This window comes from Megalops cyprinoides, chromosome 1 (assembly GCF_013368585.1).
Source record: "Megalops cyprinoides isolate fMegCyp1 chromosome 1, fMegCyp1.pri, whole genome shotgun sequence".
NCBI classification, from domain to species: domain Eukaryota; kingdom Metazoa; phylum Chordata; class Actinopteri; order Elopiformes; family Megalopidae; genus Megalops; species Megalops cyprinoides.
In genome coordinates this window covers 24,446,084-24,466,989 of record NC_050583.1, presented here as the reverse complement: position 1 = coordinate 24,466,989, position 20,906 = coordinate 24,446,084, and the positions used below count along the sequence as shown (strand labels likewise).

Genomic DNA, 20,906 nt, shown 5'->3' with positions numbered 1-20,906 from the left:
GGGACTCTGGGGGACTCTCTCGCACAGCGTCGGACCTGCTGAGGCTGCTGTTCCTACACAAACAGTCTGGAGTGACCGCAGCCGCAGCTGGAGCAGAGTCAGGGGACCCGTGTGGGCCGCCCCGCACCCCGCCCACCCTCCCCCGACGCAAGTGCGCGGCGCTCCCCAGGCACGTCTGACATCAGGGGGGAAAACTTATCTCTGAGACAACACGTTGCCATTCCCAGTCCAGGGGACATATTAATATTAATATGAATGATATTTTAACAATCTGCAATCCATTTTACCGGGGAAAGGGAGAGAGCGACACCAATAAGGGTGGTTGATCTATTCGTGCCTTTTAAGACCACTTAGATATACAATTTCTAAAAAGTTTTGTCGTCAGATCTCAACAGTTCTCCTTCCTGCCCAAGCAGAAAAATAAAATCCCCCAAGCTTTCTACATGACCAGCGTGTTCACTCGGTATGTTATAATCGCTTTGAACTGCGCTGTAGTGGTACAAAAGACAATGGACCACATTGGCTGTAATATGTTTCCACACTGCTTAATGCTTTAGTAAATCAAATGGGGTAAATAAAACATTCCATGTATTTGCTTCCACCAGCCAGCCAAACTGTTTGCATTTTAGACATTTTCAGATGCGTATATGTCACAACACTGGACAGAGGGTAATGCAGCATGGATAACAGCTGGATTTAACTTGTTCAGATAAGCTCTGGGATTTAAAAACTACTGCTGAGAAAACTTCTGGCATAAAATAATTAGGTCCCAAGATATAAAGTATCTTTAATATATCCTGATGTTCTGTATGACGAAAAGCACGTAACAGTCTAATAGCTGACCACAACACAAAGGGACATGACACAAAGAAAGAGGAAGAGCCGTATCTGTGGACAAGGCTTTTTGTGTTAATCTGCAGGGCTGTATCTTCCGGAAGACTACGTAAACCCCACGAGAACTTCAAACTTGACAATATTATCTCTCTAACAGTGTGAGAAAGTCATTTTCTTTCACACGCCTTGCCAGTGACGTCAGAGGTTACAGAGTGCAGTTTTTCTAACGCTAGGTGTGCATATATGTCCTGATGTCTGCTGAACCAAATCCTCACTGGTATAGGAGGATGTAAAGCTGACAGTGATTGGCTTTGTATATGAGTACCATCTTTGAACACTGACAGCCTCTGACTGGATGGCCAAGAATACCATGTGGTTAGGGTGGTTTATGCACATCTTTTTAGAGAGCAACTGTACTACTATTGGGTATACAGTTATACCCTCCGATGTCCTTTAAAGAATAATGTAAATATGTTCCATGAAAAACCTTACTGTTTATTGAGTTGTAACGTTAGAACATGAAATATACTTATGTTCTGTTGTAATTGAAGTCCCTCTGGATAAGAACGTCTGTTAAATGGTTGTAATGTAATATACTGAAATCCCACTCATTACCACCACACACCCAAAAAAATCTGCATGTCTGAAATGTAAGTGAAGGACCTTGAAGAGCTTGAAATAAAACAAAAGGTGTAAGTTATGACTACAGGTCTCCGTAATTTGTAATGGATGGAAGAATGTAATGTTCCTTAAAGGGCCTTACTTGATTGACTTGATCCATTCCTCCTTCTCCTCTGGTGTGGGGGCAGATATTCTGTAAACCACGTGGTTCCCCTCCACCACCCTGCCATCGGCCTCCGTTTTGCAGGCCTTGATCACCTGGCCTTTGTGATTTGGGTTGTACAGCTCGAAGCAGTTCTGAAGGGGACCACAGCAGACCACTGTTCATCTTCAAAGAACTTCATTAACAATAGAGTACAGACTGTACCGACATACACTGAAATCTGGCTTCTGCTGGGTAAGTGTGTTCTGGAACAAAGTGGAAGCTCTACCAGAGAGTGTTCAGCCATTCGATAATGCATTCAAAGCATACAGATCCTTCATTAATGCTGTGGTATTGTTTTCCCACCCGGCAGCATGAACCGTATTCTTCCAATTAACCACATTACTTACGGGCTTCCTGGGCTCTTCGACCTCTCTGATGCTCAGGTTTTCCAGGGGTATGATACCACGGGGCTCCTTGTCCTGTGAGGGACAGGACACATCTTAGCTATTGGTTTTTCACTGATCAACATGAACTCTATAACGGGATGACTTTAAGCAAGATGCTATTGAGATGTCAATGAGTTACAACAGAGAAACGATGGGCAGCTAGTGCTAACTTCCAGGGCAGGAATGGTGTTCCCTGCCATGGTGCCAGCAACTGTCTCCATTGTGAGACTTCACAGCAGGGAGGATATCTCCCAGGGTGTGTGACCTGGGAGGTGGGCTGTGTTCAGACTGGAGGGTACAGCCAGATGTTGTGCTGGAGAGTGCCCAGATATTGTTGATGTAGTATGTTAACTGGTGACTGTGAGTGGGACGTGAGTGCATTTGTCAGGAGGGGGACATTTGCTAAAGCCTCTGCTTGGGTGCCAGACAATCTCTCTCTCTCTCCCTCTCTCTCTCTCACACACACACACACACACACACACACACACACACATACACACACATACACACACATACACACACATACACACACATACACACACACACACACCCCCTCCCATTTTCATGATAAAAAGCAGAAATTTACACTGAAAGCTGAGTTCCTTAATTAGTCTGCAGGAAACAATCACAGCAGTGTTTGCGAGCTTAAATCTTTACAGTCTGGCAAGATCACCCTCTATAAAACGACCAGGGTCCAATTGCGCAAGTCTGCCTTTTTAAACGGACACTTACCGTTGTGTACTCAAAGTAATAGAGGCAGTTGTCAGTCAAAATAAACCACCTTCGCTTCCAGGTTTTCACTCTTCCTCCTGCAGCAAAATGAAAGAAGACGTTTGGCGTGAGACAAGACAGACAACCTGATGAGAAGTAAAGCTCAAGGGCTCCCACAATGCAGATGGAGGTGAATACAAACCCTGGGAGGTTTTACTAATGTTGGAAAACAATGTATATTTTTAGGATGTGCCTTGTGCACGGACTATTCTGCACATCCACAGTTTCGATGAAACTCGACGCATTTGTTTTTAATGATCAGAACTGCGATTTGAATTCTTTCCACGGAATTCCATCAGACGTTGAATGTGTTCTTAAGGCACTCTCCAGAGAGGAAATGGGAAAGGAAAAATGTGCATTCAATTTGAGAAAAAATCCCAGTAATGCAAGCCTTTCACATGTGACAGCATGCATTTCCTCAGCCAAGAGAGGGGCCAGGGATACAGCATATAATTCAAACTGTATTACCTCCATGCCAAAATTAAATGTCTGCACGAGACGAAACAGGCAAACAAAAAAAAAAGTAGCTTAGTAGTATTATTGCTGTGATGAATGTATTTGTTTGAGATGTCAGTGTAAACTAAGATTTTAAATATGACTTTATTTTTAGAAGCAGGGATGCATAAAAAACTCCAGCCCTTTTCTCTTGTTAAACCATACAGTGTATCATTTGCCGGGTTAAATGACTCATTCTGACCAGAATTCAATCCATAATTCAGAGAATGTAATTATAAGCAGGATGCAGCTTTTCAAGAGGAAATTATCAAACAGGATTTGTATACTTTGGCCATATCTCCTAACAATTGCTTGCAAAAACAAAGCTTTATGAAAATTACACACAGAGGTGTAATGACTTACAACTGGACTCATTTGTCAATCAAAAGAACCTTTACTGTGGTTAAAGTACAGCCGTCATACAGTGAAACCATCACTTCAACTCTGATTCCTCAAAGCAGTCTAACACACGCTAACACCATTTTCTTTTATGTGAAATGATACAATCAGTGTGCATACGGGTCCCCTATGGACAATGACATCACCTCCCCCTGGTGACATGATAAGAGCTTGATTAGTCTCTGGTGTGAGGAAGCTTGGTATTTTCCGCAGTGAGCTAATCGCATCTCTTGTCAGGAGCTGTGCTGCATGGCTACAAAGGACACAGGCCTCAATCTCCCCTCAAACCACAGCCGCTGAAAAGAGTGTAAGTACAACATCAACTGAGCCTCACTGCAGCCGGTACCACCAGAGCTCATCATCTCCCTCAGTGTCTCTCTCACAATGAGCCTCATTCAAACAGAACACGCCCAGCACAAACCACATTCATCCGCTAATACACTCCGCCGTCGAACAAGGGCTGCGGTTTCTGCTGTAGTCAGCCACCTTTTGTTTAGGGCAGTGCAGAGTGCCACCGTACACGCTGGCCGGCCCTGGTGCTCAGAAGCGCACCCCCTGTTTCAAAGAGACTGTTTCGCTTGGGAATCTGTGGTGTCCTTCCACTTTGCATCGTGGTTATCTCCACCAATCTGACCTTTGATCTCACCCAACTCCACACAGTTGAATCATTGCTTAAGCAATATATGTCAAAGGATTTACTGTACATAGTCACTGTGTGCCTGTGTCTCAACAAAAGCAAGCCACACGCCACATATGGAAAAGGGTTGGAGTTCCAACATAGTGCCTGTCTTCCATTTAATTTCTTGGAAAACCATTTTAGTGACTAACAATGATGTAAAAGAGGAACATTCTTCCATAGGCAGTTCAGGTAGGCTGTTTAACACGCAACACATAAGAATAAAACTGCTATTGAGGTGGATTTAAAAACGCAGCTCCAGGGAAGGCAAGGAGGTGTTCCCTGGTGAGAAACAGCATGGCAGGAGGCCAGCCATTGTGACACAGCTGCAGTGACGCAGCACACATCTTGGGCAACGGCGTGCACAAGTTGAGTCCTGCCAGGCCCGTAGGTGATGGAAACAAAATGGGCAGCAGTACTTAAGACTGGAGATCTGCTCCTCCTCCGTCCCAGGTGAAATACGCATAAAGACCCCCTGCCAATGTGAAGTGGGGCAGTGCTGCTTGTGGTTGTGTGAAGACAGCACCTACAGTAGGTGCAGCACCTGCTGTAAATTCCTTTGCAGTGTCTCACTGACCATTCTTACGCATTTTAAAAGATTTCAAATGTGGAAAAGATGAGTCTTAATTGGGTAGTTAAAGTCATTTTGTTCTCCTGTTTTTTTTTTTTCGGTGACTCTCTTCTTGAAGTGGTTAATAAAAAAAATGATGAACTTAAGCTTTAGAGACTAATCCTGACTGTTAGTGCTCATGGCTGTAATTTGGGATAGGTTTTGCGTACCAAATTTAACTGCAGATGGCAAATTTACTTCGGAAGGTAATCTTTCTTTGCGTTTAAGACACACAGGAGATTTTCTCCTACAGTATGAGGTGAATTTGATTAGCCAGCAGGGGCGTTGCACAAGGTGAGAAGAATGTGCTCGTCTGAGCCAGCATATGAGGCAGGCACTAACCTCACCTCGCCAGCCCGGAGGTGGGGGGGGGGGGGGGGGTCTGACCTTTCTCTCCTACAGAAATAGCCCACTAATCTACAGAGATCAGAATAATAACCAGGAAATTAAATGGAAGGCACTGAGCAGCTATTACCTCTGTTTATTAAAAGGAACGGACACAACCAGCAGACACAGAGGATGAGACGCAGTAGAAATGAGAAGGGGAGCAGAGAGGGGAGAGGGAAGGAGGGGGTGGGGCCTCTCCTCGGTACCTACCTCCTGGTGCAGAGTAAGTAGAGACAGCCAGTCACAGAACAGAAAGGTGAGAGGTCATAGGGCATAAGGAAAACAAGAAGGCACATTTAAACGTCCACCTTTTACAAAAAACACAAGGAAAACCCAAACCACAGCAAATAGAGAAACGTAAAGCACAAATATCATGCCAGGGAGGGAGGGGGAGGATGGAAGGAGAGGGGAACACTGTAGAGACACAATATAACACATATGTGTGGCAAATATGCAGAAAGAGCACCTTGGTAAAAAATAGTCTGCATTTTTTTTTCTGGATGGATTTCATAAACTCAAATAAATTTATGAAGAAGTCAAACCTCTTCATTCGGTTCCTTGCCATAAGGCTCTGTTTCTTCAATGGAAGCCTGTAAACACAGACCTTGAAATTTGGAGTAAAAGAAGTGAAACACTTGGTGCCCTGGCTTCCTGCCTGAGAGAAAACTGTTATGTATTCTATTCTGTTTCAGTGTATTTCCAACAAATGATTAACCTGTGGTTCCGCTTTTTTTCAGCTTTCACTGAACAAGGTGCACCTTATGGCAAAGGAACCCTCAGTGAATGAGGAGGAAGGTGTTTGTGTCAGTGTTTCTGAGGGGTGCAGTGCAGCTGGAGCTCTGTCTCTTTACAGCCCCCTGGTCACTGTGCAGCGCTGCAGTTCTCTCCCCTGCTCTGCGGGCGAAGTGGACCCCAGAGTCCTCCAATAACAACTCACACCATGTTTTCAGCCCCAAAACCCTGGCATTGTTCAGCACTCAGTAAATGTATCCCTCTCAGCACACACACACTGAAGAATTAGGTGTCAGTCCCATTATGATCTCTCTCAACAAAGCCAGATCCACTGTTATGGTACACTCCTTTCTGCACTTTCTCCATCACGCTAATCCACTTACATGGAAGAATGGCATTTGCCTTATAAGGGACTGTTCAGAACCCTCCATCCTTACCACAACCAGCTAGCTCTAAACACAACCCCACATTGCTGCACCATCACACAATTCTGAAAACACAGTAATGCAATCTGTCAACACTGGTTTCACCCATAAGCTGTCAAATGAATAACTTGTGATATGAAGTCCCATTCAAAATCCCTGGGGTTCTGTGTTTGGGTACCTTCCTACCTCTGATAAAGGATTCAGATGAATGGCCTATTCATTGTGAAGTGTTAGACTAAATTCAAAAATTTAGCTCATGAATGCATTAAAAGGCACTTTCACCAAATTCAAGGTTTACACCAGCTCAAGACGCCGCTGATTTTCCGTGGGTTTTCAGAATGCCCTGTGTTCACTTTCTACAAGCAGAAGAATGAAAAGGCATAAATATAGCAAGAGGAAGGTGACCATTTTTACAGTGGTTAGTCCACTCTGTACTAACCTAACTTCAACAGCCATCCTTCCCTGTCCGGGTTGAAGAACGTGTGTGTGAGGTCATTGCCATCGTCTTCTGGAATTTTGAATGGTTCATTCTTAATACTTTCATATAAATTCTGTATGAAAGAGAAGAGAGAGAATGAGAGTAAATATTCAAAACACTGCAAATGGCAAACCAATGAAATATCACTATTACACTACATTATCAAGTTAACTTGGTTTTATTAAGTGAAATTAACACATAGTAGTATAAAGATCTGCTCTGGACCTTTGGTTAATTATTTTGTTGTCATTCTGGTCTCAGGTGATTACGTTTGAGAAATGAAGTGCAACAGCACATGGCCTGTCTGTAAATATTCACAGCGCCAGTTGTCCAGCTAACCACACATTAAATATTAAAGGTCTCTTGGAAAAGAGATATGGAAATGAGGTTACAGAGGTTGGCTCACAGAAAATCTAGAGGGAACCAAGGTTGTAAGGTTGAATACAGTTTTGAAGAGAAGTGGAGGTGTGCTGACACCTGTTCCACAGAAAGACCTAAAGACTCTTTCAGTGTTTCGAATGCTGTGACTCACCAGGTCTAAAAGTTGACTAAGTGACATTTATATACAAGTGAACGCTTTGTTAATGTAGTAAAAATGAAGTGCATAGTGCAACCAGGGTGCCCAAAAACATTGGAGAGATGCAGTCGATAGGTTCACTGTCCCTCTGGTTAACCCCCTAAGAGAGCCTTCACAAAGCAAACTTGGGATGGTAATCCGGTGCCTCTGAAGAGCTGACCACTTGGACTCTTACCCTCAGAAGCTCCTCGGGCAGGTCTCCTCCCTCATTGATCCCTCGGTTCATGGAGATAAACCTCTCCACCGCTGGCTTGTCCCGGACGTTGGGGTTGTGGAGGCTGGTGTTGAGCATGATGATGGCGAAGGAGAGCACATAGCACGTGTCTGTAAAGAGCCATAAGCATACAGAGTTACGCAACCTTTCACAAGACAGGGCTTACACAGATAAACACATACAAACCAGATCCTGAAGAGTCCTGTAGATTACATTACATTGTTGTCATTTAGGAGATTCTCTTATCCAGAGCAATGTTATCCCTTTATACAGCTGGATATGTTTACTAAGTTAATTCGAGGTTGAGTACCTTGCCCGAGGGTACAGCGGCAGTGCCCCAGTGGGAAATCGGACCAGCAACCTGCTCCTTACCACTATGCTACACTACACTTTACGAGGATTGCCTTTCTATTACAGTCCTAAAGAGGAGCAGAGATTTAATTGTTATTTCAAATGAATCCAGAAGATTCTGAATGCTTTATTCACATCTGGAAATGTGACTTCTTCAAAGTAGAAAAGCTACTTAAGTGAATCATAGATTCCCCCCCCCCCCTTTTAAGTAAACCAAGTCACTTTATAAAGTGACTGAGATCCAACATTCATGGATCAGTAGGCATATGCTGAAAATGAAAATAGTTAAGAAATAAGAAATGTTAGCCTTGGTATATTAATGCCCTGATGCACAAAACTCCCTGTCTGTAAATAAATCATTACACTGCGCTAGTTACTGACATACTTTTTTTTTGCTGCTCAGAGCGAGAATCACTCACTGCAGAGTCCTCTACTGTGTCTGTGCAGTCTTTATCTGACTCTGCCTATTTGTGCTGACAGCACCAGGCCCATTTAACTCAGTAGACGTTAGGCCCCGTTCCCCTCGGTGGAGCTGACTCTCCACAGAACCGTAACTCATTCTTATACCTTCTCCCTGGGAGTGCTGCTGCGACACGCATATGCATTAGCCATGTCTTGTAAATCAAAGTGTAACACTTCACGCATCATGGCAGTCTGGCGGTGAACTCAGCGGGAAGAGAACACCAAGCGTGGCGGACAGAGTTGCAGGGATTTACTTAGGGGCCCTGTCCTATAATTGCATTGTCCATAGATGTATGAAAGGATAAAATGTAACAATGTTCTATGGACAACCGCCTTATTACACAGGCCAAATTTACTATTGCGCTATTCATTGTCATAGCTGTGGTTTGATGTGTCTTCGACATCTTACATCTTTACATACTGCATGACAAATTTCTGCAGCTGGATACTTTACTGAAACCATTTAGGTTAAATGCCTTTTGCTCAAGGACACAACAGCATAATGGAACCTGCAACCTTCTGCTTTTAAGTCCACTTTGGTAACCTCCTAAGACTACTGCCCCTGGGGACAACATGAGGAAAAACACAAACTGGGATGAAGCATCTGCCACACTGCATGAGCGGCCCCTTCTACACTCAATAGGAAGAAACATTAAAGGAAAGTTCATTCTTTGAATAAATGGATTAGCATTTAAAAGCCCTGTATGTCCAGAGAAGAAAAGTGAATAAAAGTACTCTTAAAACATTAAAGCAGTAGTCTATCTTAATGATAAAAAAAACTGAAAAGTAGCTGGTTTGGCCTTTGTCAAGAGAGATTCAGAGCTACGGGTGTATGTGAAAATTGCCTTACAATCTTGCACGGAACAGAAGGAGAGGATCAGCCCAGTTTTATTGCTGACGGTCTGACCTGTGGACTGGAAGACTCCTGGGTTACACTGGCAATACCGTGACGCAAAGGCCTCCATCATCCGATCGATCTTCTGAGCTTCCCCTGGAAGCCTGAAGCTCCACAGAAACTGCCTGGTACAGAGACAGAGAGAGGGACACATGGATGACCCACAGAAACACTGCAGAGTAGCTGCATCCACTGTGCTGCAGGACAGCTGCTCTGTAGGTCTGTGAGCAGCGGCCCACTTTGTCAAAATTAGGCAGGCTACAGTGACGGCCAACTCTGACTGCGCTCCCTCGGCTGGTCACGACAAACAAAGCCACAGTGCACTCCCATTTTATGATACATGATCACACACTCTGAGTCACCATCTAATTTCGGGTTGCTTTAACTTTATCATTAAATTGAGAAAGGGTTAAAGAAATTATAATGAAGTATGACCAAAGACTGCATTCCATCATTTCAATTCACCTGTTTTTCTTTAGATAAACATGTTTTCAATTTTACTATCAACATAATCAGTAAATAACTCAGAATGTATATGGTTTTATCGCCATTTCAGTACTGTATGTCAGTACGCTAATGATACTGACTTTTTTGGTGCACCCACTCGTTCATTGGGCAAGACGGCCAAAGTGACACTGTCAGAGTATACAATGTCTTCTTCAGGACAGACAAAACCTGTGTCTCACCTCAAAGCCTGGACCAGGTTGAGGTCTGCAAACTCATGAAGCTCCACAAAAGCCTGGAGGACCTTGATATTGAACTCATCCCTACAAGAAAAGCATTGGAACCTTTTTATTAGGAACTGCGTTACCTTCTGTAAGCGGACAAAAAATACCCTGTGAAAGAAACACAGTTTATGCCAGCAATGGAGAAACAATATTTTCACTACAATACACGTTTCTTAGCAAATGTCCATACATTTTCCTCTTAAATCAATCAATGCCACAGTATTCAGACAAATTCTGGAAGCGACACTACACACATCTCAGGGGTTCACAGCCCTCAGAATTCAATACTTATTATGACCAGAGATCTATTTGATTAGAATGAGCTCGAGCTAATTTAAAGAAATACCTGTGTAAAAATCTACAAACACTTGCATATAATGCCTCATGTGGGTTTTGAAAGGGCTGTGAGGAAGGTTTAGGCCTTGAGAAACATCACCCCAGAGACAACCTTGCACATTTTAATTAATGTTTAAGAGCACTTTGCATCAAGTAATGCTGTGAAACATACAGCCAGCGAACCAGAAAGTGCTGTTTTTGTTATGAGCACTGAAGCCATGCTAACCTGAACACTGAAACAAAAGCTGACAGTGCAGTGGGAGTCAGATGAGTCCTAGGAACACATCCTTATGTAATGACCATCAGATTAGTTACGCTACTGATAAAGTTCATGGGATTGTGGGATATGATCCTGGGCTTGCTTTTTCTTGTCAGATCTCCGAGTTATTAGTTCCCAAAGTACTAACACTGGAAATGAAAAGAACATCAGGTGAGAAAAACAAATCAGAATAAACACATTTGCTGTAGCACATGCTGAATTGCACTCTCCAAATCTAACTCGCCCACTCTCTTTCTGGACTAAACCTCTAATTACAGTGCATGTAATGATAGGCTTCCAGGGCCTCTCATAGATACAATTAGCTGTGATTGCATAAGTATAACAGTCCCACCTATGTTTTCAGTTACTTGCATTGTGTGGGGATGGCTCTTTGTTAAAGCTCAATAATGGATCTGTACACCAAATTGAGGGCCATGAGATGCTGGCACACAATGTGCTTGGGTAGTATTGTAATGAGCCAACGCTACCCAGGCACTAGTTTTGTGTGGGCACTCCTGCAAGAGGGTTTTATCCTTGTGGCTTGACACTGATATCTTCTTACACGCTATTTATAGAATTTACATATACATGTCTACTTTAGTGCTCAGCTTCTTCTCTCCCTTCTTTGAACCCCTAATTATTCAGTTCCCTTAATTTGCTTTGTTGCTGCTCAAACTCACTTGAAGATCCATGTTCTAGTTTGCTGCCGTGTTAATCAGCTCCTGTTAATCTTCGGCCTGTCATTTCTTCCTTCCTCTCATCAGCTGAGATTACCACCCCCTCACACATCATCCCTTTCCATCACTTTGTCCATCCATTTCTAAACCCACATCTTTTTCTTCACTAGTTTCTCGGCAGAAGGAACGAGTCTCCTGGCAGAATAACAAGTGCAGCCATTCATTTTGGTTTCTTCCATAAACACCTCTTCAGACAATACTTTCTAGTGTTCATGCCTCATTTACAACATTCAATTCATCTAGCTCTTGTCTCTGTCTTTTACTCTTCCTCATATCTTTCTTATATCCCTCTTGTACTTATACTTGATCATTTATGCTTTATTCCATTGTTTATTGGATTATTTTTCATCTCAGCTGCTTTAAACCCCAAACATATTAATCTTTCATCATGTTTTTAATGCCCTTTTCCCTTTTATGCAACCCTGTGTTGGAATCTGTTACATTATATTCATCTCACCACAACAACATCTGTACTTGTGCGAGAGTGCTGAGGGGAAATGCATTCCTCTGACACTCTTGCCTGCTGCCAACAGCTATTGTTCACACTGGGGCTGGTGCACTTCACTACGGTGGAGCGGGCACTCATTGGAGGATAGGCAACAAATCAGCGGGTGCCTAAAAGTGGTGAGATGAGGCAGCCCTGGCTGACCCCTCTCCCCAGCGGAATGAAGGCAATTTGTTCCGCCGCTGTCCTGGTCATTGTCAGCAAATGACATGGCTGGTTTCAAACCCAGGCCATTGGGCTCAGTCTGCATTCAAAGCGAGAGCCTTGCCAAAAGATGTGCCTTTTTGCACTTTTTATCATTCACACCATCTAAGATAATGTTATTTGAACTGCCGTTTTAGTTCTAGATATGTTTGATGTTATCAAGTGCCTTGAATAAGGAGATCTCGAAAATAATGACTTAGAGATTTACTGAAGATTTACAGCAGTTTTAGCTGTAACTGTACTTGCACATTATTACAGCTGTGAGTGAGACCATCTCAGGCAGGTAACCTTTATAGTGCATCATTAGTTACTCATCAAAACCACAAGAACCCACTCCGATTCAGGACAAATTTTAAATAAAATAAAAAAATAGAAGACAGAAAAAACTACCTTCCAATCAATGTTAAGTGTGTCCCCCGATGACTAGCATTAGCACAAAGGGGTATTTTACTGCGTGTGCCCATAACAAAGACAGTAACTGGCACATAAATGTTAATACAAAAACAATCAACAACCCTTAGCATCTGACATTCATATTTTCCAAAAAGCATTCAGAGATTTGGCAAGCGCACAAAGCCCCAGAGATCAAAGGCTGCAGGTCAGCGCCAACAATCAGATATGGAAAGCACAAAATGCGACACGTCGTCTAAACAAAGTGGCTCCTTTCAAACATCAGCCCATTAACACTGGCTCATAATTGTTCTGTGAATATGCTGTGCAGATTACAGATTCAGATTCTGCAGACAGAAAACAACAGCGTGAGTATGTTCTCTCACCCTGGCTTCTGCCACCACCTTCTGCAGAAATAATCAGTTTCACCCGCTTTGGAACAGACTGTTATGCAGGGAATGCATTCTGACTTGTTTTCTATGATTTCATTCGTAACTCCGGTGTCAGTGCTATTGAGTGAGGATATGATCTGACTGTTTGCACGCGGGCTTGTGTGCAAATCTTTTTTGTTTTGTAATCTGGGTCTCCTGGGGTGGCTCATTTTCATCTAGGAGATAACAAACATATGTCGCGGGAATGATTTGTATTGTTGAGGAAACTGCAGGCTCTTTTCATCAATAAAGCCAGACGATTCATTTCCTGAAGCTCACGGAGCTCTGGGCCCTCATCTGGGTGACTGTGCTTACACATCACGCACATAAATCTTGCAAAAGTTGGAAAAAATGAAAACTAATGGAAATATAAAGACAACTATTTATTCAATATAAAATCTAATCAGGAGTAAAAAGAAAAAATTATCGCTTACCGCTCTCCTAAGTAATCACCAATGACAGTCTTGTTTAGCCCCTCTCCTTTGTACAGGAATTGTGCAATGTCTTCAGGAGTGTTCTGTAGAAGGTCATTTTCCAGGAGGAACTGGATTCCCTGTCATAAAGAAAACGTTCATTTTTGAACAAGATTGATAGGAATTGGAACAGCAAGCCATTCAAGAATTATGGAGACATTTGGTTTAAGATAAAACAACTGTTTTTAACTGTTAAGTAATAACCCCCTTCAATGAGTATTTTATTTATTTCCATATTTTATGCCATATTTGGGTGGATGGATTGTTGACACAGGCTTTGAGGCCATGGAGCAGTGTATATCCCTGCTCTGTTGCAATTCCATGTATGCTTTCCTTCTGAGACTTGAGTACTGTTACATCTGCATGGTCTGTAAAGCATGTGTGGTAGGGACCCTCTGTAGGAAAGAGCTATTTTACCACACAGCCCATAAAAGGCACGATGACTGTGTCAAAACACAGCATGAAAAACAACTACAACCTGAAAATGCCAGACCAACAGACTGTAAATGGGTTAAACATAATCTTTATTATACTGAAAATTAGTTTTCAAACAACGATCTCTGGGTTGTTTTCCAGGCTAATCCAAAACACATTCATTTTTAGAGTATATAGACAACACAGTTCAATTTCACTTGGCTTGTAAACTGTTCACAGCAGTAGTGGAAAAAAACTAATTAGAGTAAAGGTTTGACAAAAATAGCATGCCGAGTGGACCACTCCCACACCTCTGGTTTGTGCGTTATTCTATAGCTTCACTGATTGTGACTTACCACTTTAAGGTGATTCCCAGTACAAGAGAACTGAATTACAACTTTGACCAGGTAGAGTGATATTAACACATGAAGATATTATCGAAGGTACATGGATACACACATACACACACCAACTTACTTTTTTAGGATCCATATTGAATTTCTTCCTTCCCATGGCAATCTGCTTGTTTCTCTGTGACGTTTTGCTGCAACATGGCATTGAGAAATGAAGTCAGTCATGTGAGACCTGTTACAGTGTACTCACCTTACCCTCCTATCAGGTAGATCCTATGAATATTCTGGGACATAGGAGAAACATTCATTCGGTGTACACATATCCAAAAAACATAATGTAACAATAAAATGCCACAGTGACTATTAATTTCCATTTACATCTAATGCTTTTATGACTCGGTGAGGTACAACTCCTTCACACATTTTTGCAGTATGCTGTAAACAGAAGCTCAGACCACGACCAAGATTACCAATAGTAATGATTACCATTAGTAGGGTACATAAATTAACAGAGGAATTATTTTGGGTATTCAGTGTTAACTGAGGGGTACTGCTGTCATTCTGTTAAGTTAAATGGTGAACAAACAGCACCTGAAGTATAACACTAAATGAAAAAGCACAGGCCAGTGATGCATACAGTGTATGTTAGCCTGCTTTTTATGCATTGGATCCACAAAACGTTGTGTAAAGAGTCATGATGATTCTGTGGAACTATGGGCAGGGCGTTTCCCCTCATACTTAAACATAAGGGGTTCAATCCAAAATGTTATCAAATCCTCAGCGCCCATCACCTCTCTTCTTGGCACCCTGATTTTAAGAGATGGATGTGGTTGCTGCCTCTGCGCTGGGCTTGCGTTCTGTCCAGGAAGCATACTTGTACATCAAGCTGCTTCACACCGCAGCAATCTGGAAAAGCCTGAAGCCTGATCCACTTCAGTCTGGGCAGGCCTACAACTGCGATCATTTACGAGCTCTGGACACTTCAGCTCCTACCCTTCCATTAAGTAATAAGCATTAGGTTGCGTCCGACCCCGTTCACCTAGCGGGCGGCCAGCATCCCTGAAGATGCAGAGACTGTGAACGCTCAAGAGGCTTGTGATGACAACCTGAAAATAAATATTTAGATGCAGACTGCAACATGGCCGCCATTCTCTACAAACAAGGTGAATTTACAGAGGGGAGCGGCTGTCGCTGTGCTGTTTAACGAGCGCAGATTAAAGGCCGGGGATGATGAGTTACACCCTGAATGCAGAGACGTGGGCTGTTTTTTACTCACCTCTCCCCCACGCATGTTAACTGCTCAATTTCGGTCATGACTTCAGCTATCTCAAACTTCAACCTCTGCAAGAGATATTTAAGGCAAGATTATTACTTCCAGTAATCAACATAGACACAAACAGCTACAGTATGTCCGAATAGCAATAGTAAACTATACAAATTCAATATGAAACTTCTCATTCTGATGTCCAACACTGAATTCTACATTTTAACGTCAAAAACTGTTCCTATCAAAGATGTGTGCTCTCATAAAAGACAGTCTCTTGAAATCTGTCATCATTACAACACATTAGAATAAAAAAACATGCCAGTGTAAGAAAATAAGTTGTAGACATTTCATTCTTTCCCTCAATATAACTTTGGTAATTTAGCAATATTGAAATACCAGGTAAGGATTCTACACTTCACATTATATACATAATGCACAGTAAAACAGTAGAAGATAAGGTGAACTCAAATGTGGACATTTCAAAAGAAGTCCTGAATTTGCTGGAAAAGGTAAGAGGGATGTGTTCATTGCTCAAGTTTGCCACTAAGTTAGGAGGTATTGAGATGTTTAGCAAGAGAAAGGGAGAAAGAGGGACCATTTCCACTTCAGTTACCTCAATGTCATCCAATAGCTCTTTTTTCCTGCGTCGTATGTTGGACAGCTCGTCCCTTTCGTCTAGTGAGAGATCCTCAGGTACTGCAACAGATCACATGGAGGAATCAGCTTGCATATGCACATGCAACTCATTTACACTACTAAACTTAGACACACACAACACTGCAGTTCACTCCAGATATCTATTCTGACCAAAGAAAAGTGATTAATTAAAGCAGAAAATTTCTTGAATTAATAAAAGAGTGAGAGCATAAATCATTTTTCCACATGCAAGTGTTCTTGCCATGAGGAAATTAAAGTGTGTTTTCTCTGAATACTTTGAGAAATATGCTGTTAATAAAAATCCATCCAGATATAGTTTCTTTCCATTAAAATGAAAGCTCTTCTATAAATTATAACAACCTTGGACCCCGACCCACAGCCAAGAGCTAAGCATCTGGTAAAACGAACATCAGCACATTTATTCTTTGAAACATCAGCTCCGGCTTCTGTACTTTGCTTTAATTAACACAGCATCAAGGCCGGAGCAAAGTGCCAAATCTATTCCGCGTACAGGATATTGTATGTTTAATGTGGACTGTACACACAAATAAATTATGGAAGACCGCTGCTGCTTTAATCAAACACCACCCCCCCCCCCCCCACTCCCTCCTCACCCCTCCCCTTGAACAGAACACAGTCACCTCATAAACCAAACTTCTGCGCGCTGTCAATGAGAGCTTATTCTGACAATCAAACAGCTCATCCCTTTCACCAAACCAGGTATGTGAACCAGACCTAACAACTTTCAAATATAGCGGAGGCAAATAATTCTTTTCCTTCACTGTGGTTTTAGTTTTCTAGTATCTCCAGCTTGGGCAAAAGGCCCAGCTGCCAGATAACCCTAACACTAAGTAGCTTTGCGATTCATTTTTCAATTGTTAATAAAAAAAAGAAAGCTTTTTAAGTAACAACAATACATACCATTTTTCCAGCAGAATAGTAAGCATGCCTTTAATGAGTCATACTATGGAGAAAAGGGCAACAGCAGTACGGCCAAAAAAATAACCTCATGTAAGTTTATGAAAATGCATTAAATTCACAGCTGACTTAATTTGGTGGATGTACAAAGACACAGAGATTATTCTACAAGGCCGTGCCGCCACACAATGCTCTCTACGTCTTCGTACAGTACATAAAGCACTGATTGTCAAGTGGTCCCCCGCAGGCAGCCCGAATAATGTGCAAAGCAGAACATGCACCCTCCTACACTTTTCAAAGAATACCAACCAAAAGAAAAGAGAAAAGTGGCTCCATTGATGGCAGTTGAACAATCCCCGCTGTGTGTTTTCAAGCACAGTGACAGGAATCTGAAGCACTTGATAATTTGATATCATCGTGGAAAGCTCTGTTTTGGTGCAGCCTAATGCATTAAACATGGCTTCTGTGAGGTAAATGGTGGGGCTGAATCCTTCTAACAGCTGTGATAAACAGAGGGCAACCGGAACATTCAACGTAAGAACAAACCTGGGTCATTCTAAAGGTCAAGGCAGACCAAATCTAAACGAGACTGTTAAAATGGACTCGAACAGAACAGACTAAAACAGAGCGGATTCCGACAGAGTGGACTAAAACAGAATGACCTCAGACAGAGTGGACTAATTTAATAACCCTAAAAGAATGCCAATATGAGCAAAGGGTGAGCTTACAGTAGACAGGTCACTACATGTAACCCTCAGACACGCTCAGCCACCACCAGTTGTCAAAGCACAGAGAGCTGATGAAATAACATGACTGGAAGCTTTCAACCAACAAGGCCATAATGCAATTGACAAGCTAATGTTCCTCTTGGGTGGAACTGCACTTACACCTTTTCAATTACTCTGAGTAACAACAGATGACAGAGGAGCCAACCCTGCTGGTTCCTCTTTCTACCGACAGTGGACACGGTGAAACACCTTAACCTTCACACAATATTTATCATCCGTGCCCAGCTACTTCTTCAGATATACTGGATACCTTCCTTAATTTTCCTTAATAACTACCTTAATTTTCTGGATACCGTATGGAAATGTAACGCATATACTCAAATCACCTTAATTTACACAAAGTTTGGTTTAAATTCATTTTACATTTACACATATGTTTACACTCCTGGTCTTACAGTATTCCAAGCAAATAACCCAGACAAACATGTCTGTCAGGCAACAGAACAGCACTGGCCATGTACAGGCTGTCTGACCCCAGGTAACCCTCATGGGGAGAGGAGGCATGTGACTGCCTTTTCCCTAACTGTAAAGAGCACCAAATCAGCAAAAGCCTGAGGGACACAGAGGGGAACTGCAGCTAACTCAGGTCAAACAGGCCCCACTGCAGTGCTCAGCAAACACAGAGGGGAGTGGTCTTTTTCCAGTGTGACACAGACATTACTGGCGATGAGCATACTCAGCAGCTCAAGATTTACATTACCTTCAGATTGAATCATTTCATTTATATGCATACTATGGATGACTTTCTCACGCTACAGTGGAGCAGTCGTGTCAACGGTCCAGGAGCACCTTACTGTAGTGTGATTAAGAATCAAAACATCCCTAAGCCTGTCTGTACACAGTCTATTGTATCTGCCCTGCGCCACTGACTTTGCCTTGCCAGCAGTAGAGTTTGGAAAGCAGTATACAGCTCATGAAAAAAGAAACCGAAGTCAATGGAGCTGCATTTACCTTGCCATCAAACTGGGCTACCTTTACATTTCAGTTACAGCTGTTTGTCTTCAGGGCACAAGTGCAAACTAAAAATGCTAATTCCATGTAAATCACTATAGAAAAGACTATTCAATCACATTTAGTTCTTAAGGTAAGACAGAACTGTAATAAGGTGCCCAGAGACAATGAAGGATTTCCCGCTTAAATCTACAGGTATGCTTTATTACAATGTGGAGAGGATGTCGATACCAATTAAACTGGGTGGGGTTCCATTTAAGAATAACAACTTTAGCACAGTTCACCTTAGTGCCTACGAAGGACTTGTATGAGCACATACATCTGTTGTGAGCATTTCTACTTTGATCTGCTTTATGCAGTTCAGACTACAGTGCACATTTTGGAAAATGTGAATTTCCGCAAACATGCTGTGATAGTCCTATAAAATCCGACCCTTGCAGAAACATGATAACCCAGGCTTTGTTGAAAATGAAGAGTAGACGTCATCACATTTTCAGTTCTAGTTTCTTCCAGTCAAACATGGAATATGCTGAACATATCTTTCACAGGACAATCTTGCTTTTACACACAATTTTCAAACTTGTAATCATTACATTTGATATACACAGTTTGAAGTTATTGAAGTAAGACACTGTATTGTCAAACCACATTAAGAAGTTTAATAAAAAATGTTCCTTATGCAGGTAATGTATACAAATGTCAATTTTTATATTTGGTAAAAATTGTTGTTTTGACTATGTCAGGCTGTTCGAATACACAGGTCAGAGTTCTCACACTCATACCCTTCCTTGGTATTCAGCATGCAGGTGGTATGTAGGCTTGTCTAAAATATTGGTTTCTTCTTTGGTACATGTGGGCTTGGTTTTGGGTACATGTGTACAACCTTGACACTTTTGACAAGAAAATAAAGAGAACAGCATAGTGTTCCTACAGATTAACTGGCATGCTTAAAGACATTTTTAACCAAAAAAGGTCTCTAAATTGAAATGTCTTATGTATAATAAGCAACAGAAATATGCTAGAAACAAACAGATTACAAAAATATTAATGGTTTATCAGTCCTATTTCTGAGTAATTAACATATTAATTGGAAATTATTTTTTGACTGCACACAGATTTTACGTCTTTTTAAAATTGAGAAATGCCCATAGGAACTGAAAAGCAAAGCTAAGAAGCAATTATTTTATTACTAGAGGAGCATCTCCAGAAAATTGTTTGTCTTATGAGAATTCAGAAATAAACTTATTTTGTTTTAAAGAAACCCACAAGGTTTTAAATATATATATTTTTTCATTTTCCATAAATGCCAACTTCAGTCAAAGGCTTACACAAGTAGGCTTATCAGCTAATACAGTGAGCTCACACTTCATGCTCACAACTCAGTCCACATCGGAGCAGAGGAAGAAGACTTGAGGAAGACATAACGGTGTCTCCATGGTCTAAAATATTGAAAATGCTACCTGTCACCACTGGCCTGAAAAAATGGAGCAGAGCTGCCAATATCCATTACAGTACTGAGAGATGGAGTCCACATACTGCACTCACAGGGAGTACTTTGGCAGCCACAGTACTAAGCAGGGACAGACCACTTAGCTCTTTCATTTCACATGCATCTGCATTAACCACTTCCTGTTAAACTCAGGTAGAACAGACACTCCAAGAAGGACAATTCCATGAAATCTACACATTTTGATATCCGTGCAAACCATATTCCATGGATTACCAGTAAGTTTCACTCTTCTACTTGTTTTCAATCTCAATGTAAAAAGTATTTATCAGCACAAACATATTTATATAAAGCTTTGTCTCTAGTTTTAGCTTTGCCTTTGCACTTAAATGCAAATGAGCAAGTAAACAGTATCATCACCTTGAAGATTACTTTATCATCAGTTATTTAAAATTGCTTGGAAAGTGAAACGTGATTCTTTAGACACCTTGATCTGTGCTGCAGTCTTCATTTTCAAAGGTTACCCTGAC

At 41.8% G+C, this 20,906-nt stretch overlaps 1 protein-coding gene across 1 annotated transcript in view; it reads right to left on the bottom strand.

Annotated features, from left to right (window-relative positions):
- Positions 1 to 20,906, bottom strand: part of cyth3a (cytohesin 3a) — a 38,128-nt gene that overhangs the window by 2,490 nt on the left and 14,732 nt on the right. Inside the window, exons 2-12 of the mRNA XM_036533738.1 lie at positions 16,229 to 16,311; positions 15,625 to 15,689; positions 14,473 to 14,539; positions 13,543 to 13,661; positions 10,205 to 10,285; positions 9,531 to 9,643; positions 7,772 to 7,920; positions 6,981 to 7,092; positions 2,779 to 2,855; positions 2,008 to 2,079; positions 1,598 to 1,752 (exon numbers count right to left, since the gene is read on the bottom strand). Of these exons, the coding sequence (XP_036389631.1) occupies positions 1,598 to 1,752; positions 2,008 to 2,079; positions 2,779 to 2,855; positions 6,981 to 7,092; positions 7,772 to 7,920; positions 9,531 to 9,643; positions 10,205 to 10,285; positions 13,543 to 13,661; positions 14,473 to 14,539; positions 15,625 to 15,689; positions 16,229 to 16,311 (1,093 nt within the window). The remainder of the gene's footprint in view (positions 1 to 1,597; positions 1,753 to 2,007; positions 2,080 to 2,778; positions 2,856 to 6,980; positions 7,093 to 7,771; positions 7,921 to 9,530; positions 9,644 to 10,204; positions 10,286 to 13,542; positions 13,662 to 14,472; positions 14,540 to 15,624; positions 15,690 to 16,228; positions 16,312 to 20,906) is intronic.